We start from the raw sequence: 18,489 nt of genomic DNA, 5'->3' as shown, positions 1-18,489 counted from the left end.
TTAATTCCTCTTTGAACTAGAGCAGATCTCTTAGAAAAACATCCAATTTTGATTTTAAAACGTCCAGTGATGGAGAATCCACCATGATCCTTGGTAAATTGTTCCAGTGGTTAATTACCGTCACTGTTAAAAATGTGCACTCTATTTCTAGTCTGATTTTTTCTACCTTCAGCTTCAACCTTTGTCCTCTATCTATTGCTACAATCCTTAATATACTAGTTGCAGACTGGGGGCCTGGATACCCTTTCCTTGTCCACCAATGATGAACTATAGACTGCTAACTGGTGTGTTAAGTGGACTCCTTTCTTAGTGCTCCAGAACACTCCCGGGCGGGTGCACTACAGGACGGAAGAACAGGTTCTGTGTCCTCTTTTCTCACTCTCTTCTCAAGTGAATTTCCACAAGATAGGAAATTACGAGAAGCCTTTATAAAAAATTATACAACATTAAGCAACTGGACACACTATTGAGAATATGGCTAACTATTCGTCAAGTGTGAGCAAACTGATAGAAGTTAGACTCTTGATACAGTGTGGGCAATTCACGTTATGCAGACAAATAGGTGTAAGGTGCTAAAAACATACTGCCATTGTCAAAAAGTCACCTCCTTTGGCTTTAAAGCAGTGAGCTGTTGAAAGCTTTCCATAGCAGTCAGTGAGAGTTAGGGAGGGGTAACACCATCAAAAAAAATCTTAACTGACTTCAATGGGATCTTAAGCAAGTGAAAAATTATTTCAATAAGCTCAAAGCTAGTTTTGTACGGTACTCATTTTGTAAATACTTTTTTTGTGGGGCAGGGGAGAAAAGCAACATTTCAAACATAAAATACTCAAAAGCGCCACTTCATTGTAAGAAATGTAACAGAATCAAAGATTTACATTTAAATTTATTTTTTATCCGCATTTTACAGTTGAAATGAGTGAAGAATTGGTTCAAAATTGTAGCTGATGTGCATTTCTAGCAAGCCTAACCCTTACACTAACTTCCATGTGAATGATTTATTTTCAATGCAGATGAAAGTGTTGATTTAGCATGGAAATACCATTCAGATATTAGGGTATCTAAGAGGATGCTGGGGATATGGAAGTCCGGGGGGAGGTTGGTCATGAGCACCTGGTTTTTTTTATCCCTGTAGTAGCAGGCATAGGTAGATAAGACAGAATATAATTGTGTGGTCTAAGCCAAGATCAATATGTTTATCCTTGATTCTTCCTAGTTGTATCTGTATTTCTCTCTCAAGGATCTAGGAAACAAGGATCTTTGTCTTTGATTCATGTTAGCTAATGCAAGATTGTTGGTGGTTATAAGTTTCAATCATTATGATTTAAGAACGAGGTTCTCTGATTTTGTAGGTAGCAACAAAATCAGTCTGGATGACACTACCAGACTTGTTTTGGTCCAGTTGTCTCTGGTTAAATAGTCAGTAAGCCATGAAATCAAGGTGGAGGGAAGGCAAGGAGGAAGTTGTTGTAGCTGTGGTGTTTGCATCCAACTAATGTGCAGCAGGTCTCTTCCCACGGAACTGGACTAATTAAAGTATGCCCTATCTTGTATGTGAGCTCTGGAATGGAGTTAAGAAGAAATTACTAGAGTACAGCTCTCCCTGTTGCACAACAGCGTCGATGTGAACTGATGAAATTCTGTGCTATAGCAGAATTGGAGGTTGCATGGCTGATGACACTTATCAAGTACAATTTCTACACAATGGTGAGTCTCCTGAGTTGATTGAGCATTTCATGGTCACTCTACTGATTATGAGATTATCCCGTGCAGTTGCGGGACCAGCTCATGTAGCTGGTCCTAGTTGGGATGAGTGGCCTGTTTTTGATGGCCTATGAAATGGGAGCCTAAGAATTTTCAAAGGAATCTCTGAGAGAATATTGTTCATGTGACAGGCCATTCTGTTAATGAATTTGGTAGGAATTTTGTCCCCAGCCATTGATAAAGGTGATTTTTTGGTTTCCTCTTCCTCATCTTCAGCCTCACAGTTCACATTGTTTTTTGGATGACCTGTGACATTAAAGTGGAGAACGATTGACAGAAGTCATGTGCCATATCTGACCAACTGCCTCCTGCACGACCCTGGCATAGGAGTTCAAACCATCTTTATGATACAAAGAAGAGTTTCTTTGCCCCACCATAGTATCTTCAAAATCCAGATGAGCAGCTTTATATCAAGTACTAGATAGCCTTGTTAATCTAGACTGCCCCACCCCCATGGCTGGTTTGAGATCACTCCAACTGAGGAAATTTCATATTAGTTTACAGATAAGATTGTGTGGAACAAGTCTGAATGTTCTGTGTCTATGAGAGAAGCTATATTGGGAGGGGATAAATGCTATGTGTTCCCTGTGTGAGTTGCCTAGTTGTCCTCTGAGGACTGGAGAAACTTTGTGATACAACCTGGTTTTTGGATCCTTGTACCCCATGTCTGGTAAAGGCCAGTAGGGAGGAGCAGGGCTACTGTTGGGTGAGATTGTCAAAGTGCCTTTTAGAGAAGGCAGACTGTCAACTTCCCTTCCAGAAACTGTTCATACAATCATAGAAATTTAGGGCTGGAAGGGACCTCGAGAAGTCATCCAATCCAGACCCCAGCGCTGTGTCAGGAGCAAGTAAACTTACACCATCCCTGTCAGGTGTTTGTCCAACTGGTCTTTAAAAGCTTCCAATGATGGGGACTCCATGACCTCCCTTGAAAGCCTATTCCTGAGCTTATAGTTAGAAATTTTAACATGAGCAAAACTACGTATTTTTCCCAGTCTAGTTGCTGGAAACAGCTGAACTATTTTATCCAAAACTTTCAGAAACAATCCGCTTAAGTAAGAACACCTGACAGAAAATTTCAACCAGAATGCTTACAGCTTTGCAAAAATTTTATCAATCTAAAATAGTCTTCTAATGGGAAGTATTAGGCAACCTTAACTACAGGTGTCACTACCCGTGCCACCAAAAATTAAATATGATGTTTGAGATCCAGAGCTAAATTATTCCTTGACATAAAAAGCAAGTAGCTCCACTACAGTCATACGATTCTGTGGTGTGTGAATCAGAGCGAAATGTGTGTCATGAACTAGAGAGAAGCTTGAACCTTTACGTTAGGAAAAGCCCCAGATTCAACTCCCCCAAACTTTGAGTAAGTTCAGATTTTAGACTAGAGCTGCACTTTTTGGCTGCCCTTACCTGTATAACTAGACAAACTAAAACCCTGAATCCAAACAACCCCACATTTTGACTAAAAATGAATCCCAAACTGGACTCCTGTCTGTGATGGATAGGTATATGTCTGCATGAGTCTGTATCAAATTGTCCTTCACTTGACATTGTCACCATCACTTTGAAGAATGTGACTTGTACTGTGAGTGTGTAGCTATGACTACCTAGTGAAGGTAAAGACAGGCCAAGGCAGCTCATTGCAATGCTGGACATCTCTCCCTGAAGCAACTAACCTAGGAGTCATCAGCAGTGCTTGTCACAACAATGGGTTTGCTAAAGTGTGGCCAAGCTAAAGGAAACTGGTTCTCCCAATTTATCTCCAAAGGGGCTGGGGCTTCAACTTCAGAGCCTCAGTCAAGTTAGTCAGTGGATCACATGACAAAGGAGACTGAAGCAATATTTAAAAACAAGTTCTGTGTTAGATCCCTCTCTCTCTCATTGGCCAACAACAGAAGAGTGCAGGAGGCAGAGGTCAGGAGGGGCCTATTCACCTTCAACAGCAACTGGGCCTGAAGACTTAAAGTAGAGGTTAGCATAGATTTGGGGAGGGAGGAGCATATAGGTTATTCTTGTTTTCCTAAACATCTATAATTCTTATATTCTTTGAGAGTGAAGATTACTGAGAATTTGGAAACTCCTTTGTGAAGCCTGTGTTCCTTACTTTGCCTGACACGTGGTCCCCAAGGAGTTGAACAATAAACTAGAGCACCCAAAGAGATGAAACTTGATGGATGGGCATAAGCGACTAGAGAGGGTTGGGATTCGGAGCACTGGTTTGAGGGTCTAGGGCAGTTGGAGTGCAGAGTCTCACATCCCAAGGAAGGTTGTCAGACAGGAGGTCTGCACCCAGGAGTGCCCCTTAGAGGCCCAGATTTAGAAACATTGACTGAACGCTTCCTAGCCCCTGCTGGTTTGGAGGCACATAGGATCCAAAGGTTAGCACCAATAACAATAGACTGGTGACCATCCCCTAGTGCAGTGTTTCCCAAACTTGGGATGCTGCTTGTGTAGGGAAAGCCCCTGGCGGGCTGGGCCGGTTTGTTTACCTGCCCCATCCACAGGTTCCGCCGATCGCGGCTCCCACTGGCCGTGGTTCGCTGCTCCAGGCCAATGGGAGCTGCTGGAAGCAGCACGGGCCGAGGGACGTACTGGCCGCCGCTTCCAGCAGCTCCCGTTGGCCTGGAGCAGCGAACCGCGGCCAGTGGGAGCCGCGATCGGCGGAACCTGCGGACGGGCAGGTAAAGAAAACCGGCGCGGCCCGCCAGGGGCTTTCCCTACACAAGTGGCATCCCAAGTTTGGGAACCACTGCCCTAGTGGGACTCAGTCAGGTCTGTAACAAGGTCCTTCTCTAATAAAGAAATATTTTCCCCCATATAGGATACAGCAATTTTTAGTATTGTGAATTCATAAGAACTTATTCAATTCTGCAGTAAAACACTAATAAAATCTAAACACCACTTAAAAAGTCAGTGCTCTTTGTGATATCACATGAAACCTAGGAACCCATTATATAAGTGTTAGATGATACAATACAACGCCTTGAAGTAACAATAGCAGTACGTCATCTAAAAAGGTACTGAAGAAATAAAGAAGTTCAAGTATAACAGTCACATTCTGGCAACCCATTCAATATTATAATGCTATAGAATGGTCTGGCAGACAAGTGGATAGGTCTCCCATTTCCTAGATCACTGGGAACTGGGAATCCTGTGGAGGCAGCATGCTTGGTCCAGGTGGGATGGTGAAAGGCAGTAAGAAGAAATAGTGACCTAATTTGTAAAGTGCTTTAATATCTACTGATGAAAAGCACTCTATTTGACTAGATATTACATTATTATTTTGCTCCCATACAGCCTTACATAGCACACTTGAGCTTGGATCTGATGGGTTTCCAAAAGATCTGAATCTAACTTTCCTACAATGTTGGCGGTTGGCTTGACATCAGGGTTTAGGTGAAGGGAGAAATTAAGGGGAAAAGGAAGATCACATAGAATTCTCATAGATCCTGATGTACTCCCCCAAAAAATTCAAAGATTCTTCTTCACGTATTAAGTCTATCATGAATTTTCCCTGTATTATCTTTCCCACTATTGCTGGCTATGAATGCATTTATGCAGAAACAGAATATCTCCTCCTGTTATCCCATTCAGGGAGACCACAGTCTAGTGCAGGGATCGGCAACCTTGGTGAGCTGGGACAGGCCGGTTTGTTTACTTGCCGCGTCTGCAGGTTCGGCCGATCGCAGCTCCCACTCGGCCCGCGCCGTTTCCTGCAGCCCCCATTGGCTTGGGACGGCGAACCGTGGCCAGTGGGAGCCGCAATCAGCCGAACCTGCGGACGCGGCAGGTAAACAAACCGGCCCGGCCCGCCAGGGTGCTTACCCTGGTGGACCGTGTGCCAAAAGTTGCTGATCCCTGGTCTAGTGTTAGTGATGGTCATGCCAAGGCCCTGGGCCTCACTGAACACTTACGAATGCATAGCTGGAAACCAGATGTAAGAATGTATTTAGACCTTATGAATGGCTTGTAGGATGCTGCATGTATTAGTCTCACTTATCTGTACACCATGTTATACAGCGATAACAAATGTTTGCATTGTAAACCTCTGCATTGTAAACCTTGTGTAACTCACCAAACTGAGAAGCATCAATTAAAGTAAAGTGTGGTCCTGCACAAAGTAGGCCCACTGAAAGCAAATGAGCCATTGTGAAGCAAGACAAGGACAGAGACCTTGTTGATTGCATTCCTCAACCCCTCCAGAGACTTGCTCATGAATTCATCCCATCAGCTTGGACTCTGGGGTGAAGTGATAAAAATCCCTGACAAGGAGAAACTGAGTTCTTTTTTGCCGCTTGGACTCTAAAGGAGCAAGAATCGCTAAACATAAGCTAAAGTCCCCCACATGTTTTGCCTGGGTTAGCCCCGAAGTATAGCGTCTGTGTGTGATAGAAGTTTCTGTTATCTTTTGAAACTCAAGACTGATATGCATGTGTGTGTGTATGTTTACCTGATTTAATCTTGTAAATAACTCTCATTTCTTTTTTCTAGTTAATAAACTAGTTTGTTACAGGATTGTCTACAAGCATTGTCTTTGGTTATAGATCTAAGTACAATTGACCTGGGGTAAGTGACTGGTCCTTTGGGACGGGGAGTAACCTGAATAGTGTTGTGATTTTTGGTGTAAAGTGACCATCTATCACAAAGTCAAGCTTGCCGGGGTGGCAGGATAAACTGGAGTACCCAGGGGGACTGTCTGTAACTCCATGTCAAGGCTTTTACAGCACTTCAGAAGTTCACACTTGATAGTTGGTTGATGAAATGTAAATATAGAACATACAACCAACCAGTTTGGAGTTTTTGCCCTGCTTCTTGACAGTCTGCCCTAAGGTTGGCACTACCGCTTGTGAGCCACTCCAGACAGCATGACAGTGACATCAAAATCAATTACGTGGTAATAAACTTAGTCATAAACTACAACTTGCCGTAACTGAATGGACTGAGCAAACAATCTTGCCCAATTCATTCAGTCATGTTGAAAGGAGGAGGGAGAAATGTTATTTTTCTTAACCTCTGAGAATAGGACAAGAAGCAATGGGCTTAAATTGCCGCAAGGGAGGTTTAGGTTGGACATTAGGAAAAACTTCCTAACTGTCAGGGGGGTTAAGCACTGGAATAAATTGCCTGGGGAGGTTGTGGTATCTCCATCATTGGAGATTTTTAAGAGCAGGTTAGACAAACACCTTTTAGGGATCATCTAGATAATACTCAGTCTTGCCTTGAGTGCAGGGGATTGGACTAGAAGACTCTCAAGGTCCCTACTAGTTCTATGATGAGTTCTCTTTCTCTGTGAAATGCCAAGCACACACATGCTACTGAACATGTAAAACAAGCTGGTTAGAATAGAGTTCTCTACAAACACTTAAGGAATCACCAGCAATGATGGAAAAGGTAGTACAGAAAAAAACTGTTCTTTAAATGAGTTTTAAGCAAAATATTTTAGTTTTAAGCTTACTTGACGTGCTCCTTTTCATAGAATCATAGAATCATAGAATATCAGGGTTGGCAGGGACCTCAGGAGGTCATCTAGTCCAACCCCCTGCTCAAAGCAGGACCAATTCCAACAATTTTATGTGTTTTCAGTTGCATCATCAGACTGCATCTCCTATTCAGTGGCCTAATGTGCCCTCTGCTGTTTGAATTCTAAATTATTATAATTCCTAAAGTTTAAAACCCTGGTTGCATTTAAAATAGATAATATTTTCACAATTAAAAAAAATATTTTATAGTAAGTTACAAAAGTAATGGCATAAAAACACAAAAATGCATCATTGGTAAAACTGTTCAGGTATTTACAATACTTTTCATGGTTAATGCACGGACTGCTGTTATTTCAACAGTGACTAAACTATGATCCGTTAGCTCCATCTGGTGGTTTATACTATTTCACTTTTTTCTAATTCAAGCAAGTTGCTTTTTCTTTGACAGTTTTCTCAAATAATAGGAATCATTTCTCATGACGAAAATGTTCAGTGACTAACTTCTGAATAACCATTAATTCCATGAACTGAAAAGTACAACTAGTTTATTTCAGCTTTGTAAAATTACCCTCAGGGAACTATCACGCTGCTTTTGATTTAGAGAAAATGTGATTGACTTAAGCCCTGATCCACCAAACACTTACACACACATTTTGTCATGGGTGATCTAATTGAATTCAGTGGGACTACTCATATGCACAAAGTTAAATACATGTGTAAACATTTGCAGAACTGGGGAGCCTAGTGTGTAGCAATGTTAGAGAGATTATGAACTGCTGTACAAGTTATTTTCTAAACTTTTCACTTGTTTTGATGTTTGCTAGTTTAATTGACTAATTAGCACTTTTTTGTTATATTCACATAGTACATCATTTATATACAAAATTTTACATTTGAAGAAGCACATAATGCAACAAGAGGAAAAAGAAACTGTCATTGAATTGCTGCCATTTATTAAAAGTTTCTTGGATGTTATATAAAAGGCAGGAACACTTTAAACTACTTGTCCGAATCATAAAAGTTTTGAGAACAGTAATAAAATATAAGCGTTTTCACCATAACAGTTTGAAAACCCAAGAGACAAGCTGTTAAAGAAATATATTCAAAAGATTTTTTAATAGCAGAGTGCCATCTGGTGGAAAAAGAGAGTCCTTTCATATAGAAACATTATTTAAGGTGGTCAGTATCTCTCTGTTAGTCTATAAGGTGCCAAGATTCTTCAAATCTTGAAACCAATGAGATAATGTAGAAATATTAAATGAGTTGCACACCAACAGAGGGATTTCCTTGCTGAACAGTGGTATGATGTAAGGTTAATTCCTGATAAAATGCATATTTATCAAGTATTTTCAGGTGTTAATGTGAAAAGCATGATTTTGAAATTACTGATTGGTACATATCGCCAGTTCTCTGAGGTAAGGCTACAGCCTTTATGAGCATAGCTAGACTTAAGTTATAATACTTGAGTATCAACAAAAATATAGACCTTAAAATACTCACTGTATACTGAAATTTCAATCCTTAATGGAAGACAGCTTTGTCTGTCTTTCAAGACTAAAAATGCTTGATACGGTTGAGGAAAACTTGCTGAAGTATATCAACTAAAATCCCTTACAAATAAGTTCTAATTGTGACATGTTCTGACACACTAGGCCTGACTCTGAATTTACAACCATTTTATACTGGATTAACTGCTGATTGATTTATGTGGAATTACTCCAGATGTACATTAGTATAAGTGAAGGGAGAATCAGATACATTTTGTCTTACATTCCTCTGCCAAATATATTTCTTAAAGACTATAGCTTATCAAACTGCATTGGCAATAAATGTGTTATAATATCAACACAATATAGATACATATACCCACATTTATGCTTGAAGTATGAAGAAAAATGAGGGAAAGACATATCTTGCTACAGTATAGGATTGGCACTGCATACAGAGAGTACAGTAGGTAAATGAAATTGTAGAAGTGTTCATACACACAAAGGCCACATCATGGAGAATAATTGTTTTGGCCTCAGAATTTTACCTTCATATTCAAGTGACACTAAGGAATTATTTAAAGCCTGAAGTGCTGGTATGGATCACTAATAAGGATAGTATTTCTGTTAATACTCAGACATTTGTTTATTGATTCTTTGCCCGCATTCTTAAAGAAGGGCCTTAATTGGAGGAAAAGTAGAATATTAAGTCAAACTGTAAACACCTAAAATGAGTTCCATATAAAGAATTAAGTGGATTAGCTATACCACTATGGTTGGCTATGGTTTTAAAGGAAGTTATTGACTGCACCTCCATAAAGGTCTCTGTTTAAGTGATATAAAAGGAGTAATGTCCCAGAACGATAGGTGCACAACAGATGATAAGCGTTATGAGGACTGTGAAAAACCAGGAAGCTGGATAGACTTTAAAAAAAAAAAAAGTCCTGTTCTTAGATATCACATCACCTTAAGATTTGCTTTGCCTTTCACCTGTACTTCCATAATATATAAACCTGTTAACCAGTGGTTCCAGCTGGATCACTGTGAAGAAGTCTAAAAATGAGTAACTGGAAGGGAAAATAAAATTTCTTTGCACTAAGCTATAGTTACAAAACTAAAGAGTGAAATGGTGGTGGATTGGCCCAAAATTATCAAGTTAAGGAGGGCACTAGATTCATCACCTGGACTGTAAAACTTTAGAAATGCTACCAGCTGAACTCTCAGTACTACTGGAGTATTTGTCTTGACAATTCAACTGCTGCATTTGCCACTTCTAGCCTAGTTCACCCACCCTAACTCCGACTGGGTGAGGGTGGCCTAGGTTATCGCTGCCCTTGTGGAAAGGGGGCTCTGTGCAGGGGACCTGGCCAGGCCTGCTTTCCTGACAAAAGCAACGTTCCCCTCTCGTGCTCCTTGCATTTTAAGTAGTGGTTCGACTTCCACATAATGGGGCTGGGAAATCAGAGCTCCCCGGGAGCGACAAAGGCCGGGTGGGGAAGTTGGAGGGGGACGAAGGGATGGGGGGGGGGGGAGGCTGTGCAACCTGTCACTTCCCTCCACTCTGCTTCAGCCCTGAGCAGCTCCAGGCTTCTCCGTCCGACGTGGAAAAGCTGGGCTGCTGGCAGCGTGCAGAGACCAGGCTGGGGGCGGGGAGGAGGCTGCAGTGTCGGCTTGGCTCACCCCGCTTTGTGTGGGGCAGCCCCGGCTCCTCCCGGCCCAGCAAAGGGCACCGAGGCCCCGGCGGCGATGGGCGGGAAGGAGGGGGACCAGCAGCTACACGGTTGCGCAGGCAGTGAGCTCAGCGCTCCAGCCGCTCTGAACTAGGGGCGGTGCCTGGCGGGGGGAGATGTGGGGGGCTGGGGGTGGGGGCTGCCTGGGCAAATCCCATAAAGGGCGGCCCCGGCTGCCCCGGCTCCTGCACTCACGCCGCACCGCGGAGGCGCTCGGAGCCCAGCGAGTTTGCAAAGAAGGGACGCCCCCTCCTCTCCCCCAACAAGCCTGAACGCCAGGCAGGGCTGCGGACTTGCAACCGGCTGTGCCCCGACTCGGAGAGGAGACGCGCCGAGCCCGGCAGCTGGAGCCTCTCCTGCCACCAACTCTCTCGGCAGCGCCAGGACAGGGGGGAGCCCAGCCAGCTCCTGCGCCCCGCAGCATCCTCCCCACCCGACTGCTGCTGCGCTCCGGCCATGGCAAGGGCAGCGCCTCCTCTGTAGGGACTCCGAGACCTCGCCGCGCTCCTGCTGCAGCCCCCTGAGCGACTGCTCCGAGCCTCTTCCCGGGCGCCTGCGTCTCGCCCCCGAGCCAGCTGCTCCCTGCGCTCTCCCCGCGCCTCTCTGCCCGAGCACCGGCGTGCAGCATGGGGACAGCCCCTCCGCTCGCCTCCCTGCTGCTGGCGGCGCTGCTCTGCCCCTTTCCCCCGGGCGGTCGCTGCAGCCCCGGGCCGCGGGAGGAGCAGGAGCTGATCGTGCCCGTGCGGCTGGACTCCGCGGCCGAGCCGGCTGCCAAGAGGCTCTATCGCCTGGACGCCTTCGGGAAGCGGCTGAGCTTGGAGCTGGAGCCAGACAGCAGCTTCCTGGCTCCGGACTTCAGGCTGCAGTACTTGGGCAGCCGCCCCCGGGAGGAGGAGGCGGTGCCGGAGCAGGGAGCCTCGCTCGGGAACCAACCCGCAGCCGACCTGGCGCGCTGCTTCTACTCCGGCACCGTCAACCGGGACCCGAGCTCTGCCGCCGCCCTCAGCCTCTGCGAGGGGCTCCGAGGGGCTTTCTACTTGCAGGGGGAAGAGTACTTCATCCAGCCGGCCAACGCCTCCCAGCAGCAGCTCCACCTCCTGAGCCGGCGGCTGCAGAGCAGCGTCCACCAGAGCGGCGGCTCCAAGTGCGGGGTGACAGACCAGAGCTTCCCCCTGGCCGCAGAGGGACAGCAGGAGCGCGTGGGCCAGACAGGTACTGGGACCCAGGTTGACTCCCATGCAGCTTCTCTCCCATTTACTCTCGTCGAAGCCTCAGACAGGCTGCTGACTTGAAATTGACACGTCCTCAGGGGCGTGAATATCTCGTGCGTGTTGGAGAGAGAGACCCTGGGGAGGGATTTTCAAACGAGCCTTTGGCTCTTTTGACAATTCCACCCTCCATTTCCGAGCACATCCCCGCAGGCAGGGATGGAGACATTTTTGTACTCCCTTCCAGCACATTAAGTATTTCTCCCTCAGTAACCTCTAGCTGTACTGCAGGTTGGTTTGGAAAAGGACAGAAGTTTAGTGCGATGAAAAACCATATATCCTACAAATATAGAGTGTGTGTATGGATGAACTATAGCCAAGACTGTCATCTCAATTGCATTTGCGTAAAATCAGGAATAACTCCTTTAAAGTCATTTGAGTTACGCTGGTGTAAATGAAGAGAGACTCTGGCTCACTAAATAGGGGAGTAAACAAAATATAGACCCAAGCAGAGGCACATTTATTGTAAATGTTGATACAAATAATCCCACCCCCTAGTAATTAATGTACAGTATGTTCATTCACAACAACGACTCATGTCCCTGACACAGGTGTGCAGCAAAGAGAGGGGAAGTTACAGTGCCTTACAGGCCAGAAAGGGCATATGAATGGGGGAGTTTAATCATCTGACAGGAGCAGCACATGGGAAGGGGGAGGAGAGAGGAGTGGAACTGAAAGTCAGAGGAGGGCACAGTGTCCTACTAGGGTAAGAGGCAGTGCTGTTGCAGGGTCCCGGTAGCAATCGGGTTGCTTGGCAGGAGCCTGGAATACTGCACTGTGCTTTCCACGTGGAGCCCAATGATCTCATTCAGACTTCTGAGTCACCCTTTTATTTGCAAGGGCTCACCTCATACGCTCTTGGCCAAGGTTGCTCTTTACTGCATCAGCAAAAGTAACTTAGTGGATGAGATTATGTTAAAGCTGCTCAGGTTTCAGTTTCAGAGGTCAAAACCCGGCTACTTCAAATGTAGGTGTGCAGTCATTCTGCCTTTAGTAATTAAGTAATGTAAAATATTTCCTGCCTTAGATGCAAATTTTGTTTGTTACTGTATTTTGTTCTAGTTCCTTATTATAATCATTTACAGTAATGTTTCTGGACAGGCTATTCATATGCAATTTCCCCCTTTTTTCTTTTTTAATATAGAAACTGGAAGCACAAGGAAAAAAAGATTTGTGTCCAGCCCTCGCTATGTAGAAACCATGCTTGTAGCAGACCAATCCATGGCAGAGTTTCATGGCAGTGGATTGAAGCACTATCTCCTGACTCTTTTGTCTGTGGCAGCCAAATTATACAAGCATCCCAGTATCCGAAACTCTATTAGTCTGGTGTTGGTAAAAATTCTGGTCATCTACGATGAGCAGAAGGGACCTGAAGTTTCTTCTAATGCTGCCCTTACCTTAAGGAACTTCTGCAGTTGGCAAAAGCAACACAATCCACTCAGTGACCGACATGCAGAGCACTATGACACAGCAATCCTCTTTACCAGACAGGTAAGGGAAAGGAGAGGAAAAGTTTGGTCTTCCTTTTACAAACAAAGCAAGCCTAACATTTTTAATTACATTCTTCAGAAAAATCACATTTAGATTCAGTTGTCTGAGATTATTGACTCAAACAAGTGGGATAATAATTAACCACCTTTTTGTAATGTTCTGTTACTTCAGATGAAAGGCACTTTATATGCAGCATATTGCTATTTTAATATATGGATTATTTAGCAAGATTTAGCACTGAAATTATGGAATAAGTACAAGCATTTTTTCATTTTCCAAAGGAGAATTTTGCCATATTATCTACTGAAATTCTGAATCTTAATGCTCTTTCCATAAGTAAAGGCAAACTGCCAAGGTTGAATGATTCTTGCCAAGGTTAAGTTTGACTGGGTTAAATGAAACTGCTTTCTTTTTTAAAGGACCTTTGTGGTGCCAAGACATGTGATACTCTTGGGATGGCTGATGTGGGAACAATTTGTGATCCAAACCGCAGTTGCTCTATCATAGAAGACGACGGATTGCAAGCTGCCTTCACAACTGCCCATGAACTAGGTAATTCAACTTTGACATGAGATTTGAATTAATTTAAACTAGTCTGATACCATAAAGTAAATATCTCATTATGTAATGGTCTGTATGTAGGGCCCAGTTCTGTTCTCAACTCCTTCTAAAGTCAGTCAGTAGGAGACAGACAATGGCATATGGCAGATTGCAGGAGCTGTAGATTTGACTGCAATTGCAGAAACACCATCTTTCTTAGATTGGCAAATGAGACAAGCAAAAATAAGCTGGCATCTGTTTAAAATTTTGGAACTATTCAGATAATTCTTTTAAATATCTAAAATGCATTCAGTGATTAGTTCAAGACTAACATTTAAATAATATATGCTAATGCATAAAACAAACTTCCTAAAATTTTATTTATTTATTTATTTATTTATTTATTTTTAAAGGCCATGTGTTTAACATGCCCCATGACGATGCAAAGCAGTGTGCCAATATTAATGGTCTAAGCCGGGATTCCCACATGATGGCATCTATGCTTTCCAATCTGGATCGAAGCCAACCTTGGTCTCCGTGCAGTGCCTACATGATTACAACATTTTTGGATAATGGTCATGGTAAGTTTATTAAGCTTTCTATTCAAGTTTGTACACTTAGCGTTTATGTGGCATCTAAATGTATCTTTGTTTTCTTCCTACTTACATAAAAACTAAACTAAATATGAAGCAGTCCCCTCTTTACAACACTTTCTGTTAAAGAACTCCAGTACAAGGTTATGCTTTTACTTGACTGCCAGTAACATTAAAGAAGTCTTTAACTGGTTCACATAATTGTTGATATAATGAGGGCTGAACAATTATTTGAACAAAAAAGCTAAGTGCAATCAAACAAATAAAATAATTTTTTTTCCCATTCAAACTGGCTAATTGATTACTATTTTTTCTCCAGGTGAGTGTTTACTGGACAAGCCCCACAAACCTATACAGCTTCCCTCTGATCTCCCTGGAACTTTGTATGATGCCAATAGGCAGTGCCAGTTTACATTTGGAGATGAGTCCAAACATTGTCCGGACACAGCCAGCACGTGTACAACTTTGTGGTGTACTGGCATCTCTGGAGGATTGCTTGTGTGCCAAACTAAACACTTTCCTTGGGCAGATGGCACCAGTTGTGAAGAGGGGAAATGGTGTGTGAATGGCAAGTGTGTAAACAAGACTGAGAAGAAGCATTATGATGTAAGTATTTTTTAAAAAATCTAGAATATGCAATAATATTTCAACAAGATACATAGTTTTGATTTCTGATAATGAGTAAATTGAGGGTGGTAGCTAATAAAACATAGAAGGAATCTTGTGCAAGGGGCTCAACTTAATTAAGAGTTTTAGTGTGGTTGTTATATATATATTTGTTGTTTATCATTTTAGACCCCTGTCCATGGAGGCTGGGGATCATGGGGACCCTGGGGAGACTGCTCAAGGACATGTGGTGGTGGAGTGCAGTACTCCTTTAGAGAGTGTGATAACCCAGTTCCAAAGAATGGAGGAAAGTACTGTGAAGGCAAACGGGTGCAATACCGATCGTGTAATATTGAGGACTGTCCAGATAATAATGGTAAGTTGGAGTTGATCTTTGACATGGAGGAAGGGGATGTTGGGGGCAGGAGAGATGATGGGGGAGGGGGCAAGACAATTAAAGACGAAGATCTAATGTCTAACTAATTTTTCTCATATGTATAGGCAAAACTTTCAGAGAAGAACAGTGTGAAACACACAATGACATTTCCAAATCCCCTTTTGGAAGTGGACCTGCAGTGGAATGGACACCCAAGTTTGCTGGAGTCTCTCCAAAGGACAGATGCAAACTTGTCTGCCGAGCAAAAGGCACCGGATATTTCTTTGTTCTGCAACCTAAGGTATGTTTTAAAATATGTCCGGTTTCAGAGTAGCAGCCGTGTTAGTCTGTATCCGCAAAAAGAACAGGAGTACTTGTGGCACCTTAGACACTAACAAATTTATTAGAGCATAAGCTTTCGTGGAAGTGGGTTGTAGCCCACGAAAGCTTATGCTCTAATAAATTTGTTAGTCTCTAAGGTGCCACAAGTACTCCTGTTTTTTTAAAATATGTGTTATACATTAAATTTTAAGCAGGAATTCTTACCTTTTCTGATTATTTTTTAAAGTGGAGTCAAAGGATGTGCAAACTAAAATATTGTAATCACAAGCTTTTAAAACATCTTAGCCAGATTTTCCCTTCCTCTGTTCTACAGGTAGTCTAATCCCATCAATACAAACTAGATTTAAATATGTGGACATGCTTCTTTCAAACTCAGTCACAGCTTTTTAAACTCACATACTCATCACATTTTATTATACTGGGGTTTTTACAGAACATTGTGTTTCTATTATTTTATTCAACTTTTTATAGGTCCTTCAGCCTCAGATTAAATATCAGCTCTTTGTCTCACATTCCTAAAAGGCTAACATCTTAAAACGGTCAAAAGGAAATACTTTTTAATGTAATATATTTAGGCAGTGGAATTGGGAACCAATGGCTTAGCAAGATTAAAATAAGAAATAAATACACTTTTTTAAGACTAGCTTCTACAGCTATATGCTAGGTAGGATACTGTTGAAAGGGCTATCAGTCCTTATGCTTCATGGCCCAAGACTGACCCAACTGGCTTTAGGAAGCAATGTTCTCCCTTATGTGGGCTTAAACCGTTTAAAGTTGTCCCTTTGATAAACACTGACATTAAATCAATTTCTCATGTTACCACTGAATTTTAGTGTTGCAAATGGAATGAAGTAGCACTGCATACTTTAAATGAATAAGTTTTACTTTCAACAGTAGCTATCTTCAGAATATGAAGGCGTGGGAGACATGTTGCATCCATATTTTAATTTTATTATCAGTGTTTGCAAATAAAATGTCCATGTTCTAATCAAAGGTACTATTACTTTTTAATTTTTTTAAAGGTTGTGGATGGCACCTCATGTAGCCCAGATTCCACTTCTGTCTGTGTGCAGGGACAATGTGTAAAGGCTGGTTGTGATCGTATGATAGGCTCCAGTAAGAAATTTGACAAATGTGGTATCTGTGGAGGCAATGGATCTACCTGTAAGAAAGTGTCGGGCACACTTGTTAATGCAAAGTGAGTTTACAAATACTGTTACTCTTTTCATCTGCAGTAGTTAATATTTTGCAAAATAACCTTTCCGTTTCAAAGACCGGTATTGGCTCAGTTTACTCTTAGAATTGAAAATTAATCTTTTAAAATCAGTTGATTAGTTATAATTTTTAAAGTAAAATCCCAATTAAATTAAGTGCAACATACAAAGACCTCCTGTATTGTAGCAGTAATTTAGGATGTGATTCAACAAAGCATTTATGCACATGCTCGTGTCCTATTGAAGTTAATTGGACTTGAGCATATGTATAAGGTAAAGCTCAAAATTTAGTGTTTTGCTAAATTGAAGCCTTAATCAGTGGAAGACTAAGGACTCAGTATTTGCATTTTGTTCCCTGTAGACCTGGTTATCATGATGTTGTCACCATTCCTGCTGGAGCAACCAACCTTGAAGTTAAGCAACGAAATAACAGGGGTTCACGACATGATGGCAGTTTCCTTGCTATTAAAGCTGCTGATGGCACATATATTCTTAACGGTGACTACACTCTATCAACATTGGAACAAGACATTACTTATAAAGGCAGTGTTTTGAGGTACAGTGGCTCATCTGCAGCTTTGGAAAGAATCCGCAGTTTCAGCCCACTGACAGAACCTTTAACTATCCAGGTTCTGACTGTGGGTGACTCACCTCAACCTAAAATCAAATATACCTATTTTGTGAAGAAACCACTACAGTCTGGGTCTGAGAAAGCTTCCAGCAAAAAGAAAGAATCTTTTAACGCCATCAAGGAGACCATCTTATCTGAATGGGTTATTGAAGAATGGGGAGAATGTTCAAAGTCATGTGGGTCCGGTTGGCAAAGAAGATCTGTCAAATGCAGAGACCTTAATGGGCAGTCTGCCACAGACTGTGCAAAAGAACTCAAACCAAATGATCTCCGACCATGTGCAGACATGCCCTGCCCACAGTGGCAATTGGGAGACTGGTCACCATGTTCTAAGACATGTGGGAAAGGATTCAAGAAGAGATTATTAAAATGTATGTCTTATGATGGCAGTATGTTGCCACAAGAAAGCTGTGACCCTTCAAAGAAACCTAAACATTTAATAGACTTTTGCAATGTTACAAAGTGCACTTAAACAGTATTCAGTTGGGAAAGCTAAAGATTTTTTTTTCCAGAACAGTGCACTGAAAACAAGAGAGTTAGAGATAGCATGTGTGTCTTGCATATAAAAGTCATGGTGAGGATTCATTGAGAGGGGACAGTACAAATAATTTTAGGGTGGTGTTGCATCATAAAAATATCCTGCAAAGTGCAGATTTGATAGCTTAGCAAGCCAATGTCACTGACTCTTTCATCTTCAGTAGATAAAGCCCTAAGGCATTATAATTTCCTTTTTAAGTCAGTTACAAGTTAAAGAAAACAAGCAGGGGCCAAACTGAGTTTAAGTAAACATTTCAGATTCCCCTCCCCCCCTTTAGATTTGTGTTGTGGTACTGTTCAAGTCCCTATGTTTTTTATGTGGGTGGCTTGGGATGGGGGGCAGGAGGGAGAAAATAGCTTTTGTCTAAGCTTAAAATAATTGGTCAAAGCTTACCTACCTCACAAAGGACAAAAAACAGGATTA

At 42.4% G+C, this 18,489-nt stretch overlaps 1 protein-coding gene across 1 annotated transcript; it reads left to right on the top strand.

The window, feature by feature from the left end:
• Nucleotides 1-11,093: 11,093 nt before the first annotated feature.
• Nucleotides 11,094-18,000, top strand: ADAMTS1 (ADAM metallopeptidase with thrombospondin type 1 motif 1). Its single transcript, XM_065407625.1, has 9 exons — nt 11,094-11,679; nt 12,880-13,226; nt 13,646-13,778; nt 14,180-14,347; nt 14,679-14,965; nt 15,155-15,341; nt 15,467-15,642; nt 16,706-16,881; nt 17,259-18,000. Exons 1-9 carry the CDS (start codon nt 11,094-11,096, stop codon nt 17,998-18,000), a joined length of 2,802 nt encoding a protein of 933 aa, XP_065263697.1.
• Nucleotides 18,001-18,489: the final 489 nt, after the last annotated feature.

The sequence above is a fragment of the Emys orbicularis genome, chromosome 1 (assembly GCF_028017835.1).
Source record: "Emys orbicularis isolate rEmyOrb1 chromosome 1, rEmyOrb1.hap1, whole genome shotgun sequence".
NCBI classification, from domain to species: Eukaryota; Metazoa; Chordata; order Testudines; family Emydidae; genus Emys; species Emys orbicularis.
Note: the sequence above shows the minus strand (reverse complement) of the source record. Positions and strands in the feature narration are given on the sequence as shown.

Coding starts and splice junctions, on each gene's coding strand:
- ADAMTS1 (XM_065407625.1), top strand. CDS start 11,094: ATGGGGACAGCCCCTCCGCTCGCCTCCCTGCTGCTGGCGGCGCTGCTC. Junction 13,227..13,645: donor CAATCCTCTTTACCAGACAG/GTAAGGGAAAGG, acceptor TCTTTTTTAAAG/GACCTTTGTGGTGCCAAGAC. Junction 14,966..15,154: donor CTGAGAAGAAGCATTATGAT/GTAAGTATTTTT, acceptor TTATCATTTTAG/ACCCCTGTCCATGGAGGCTG.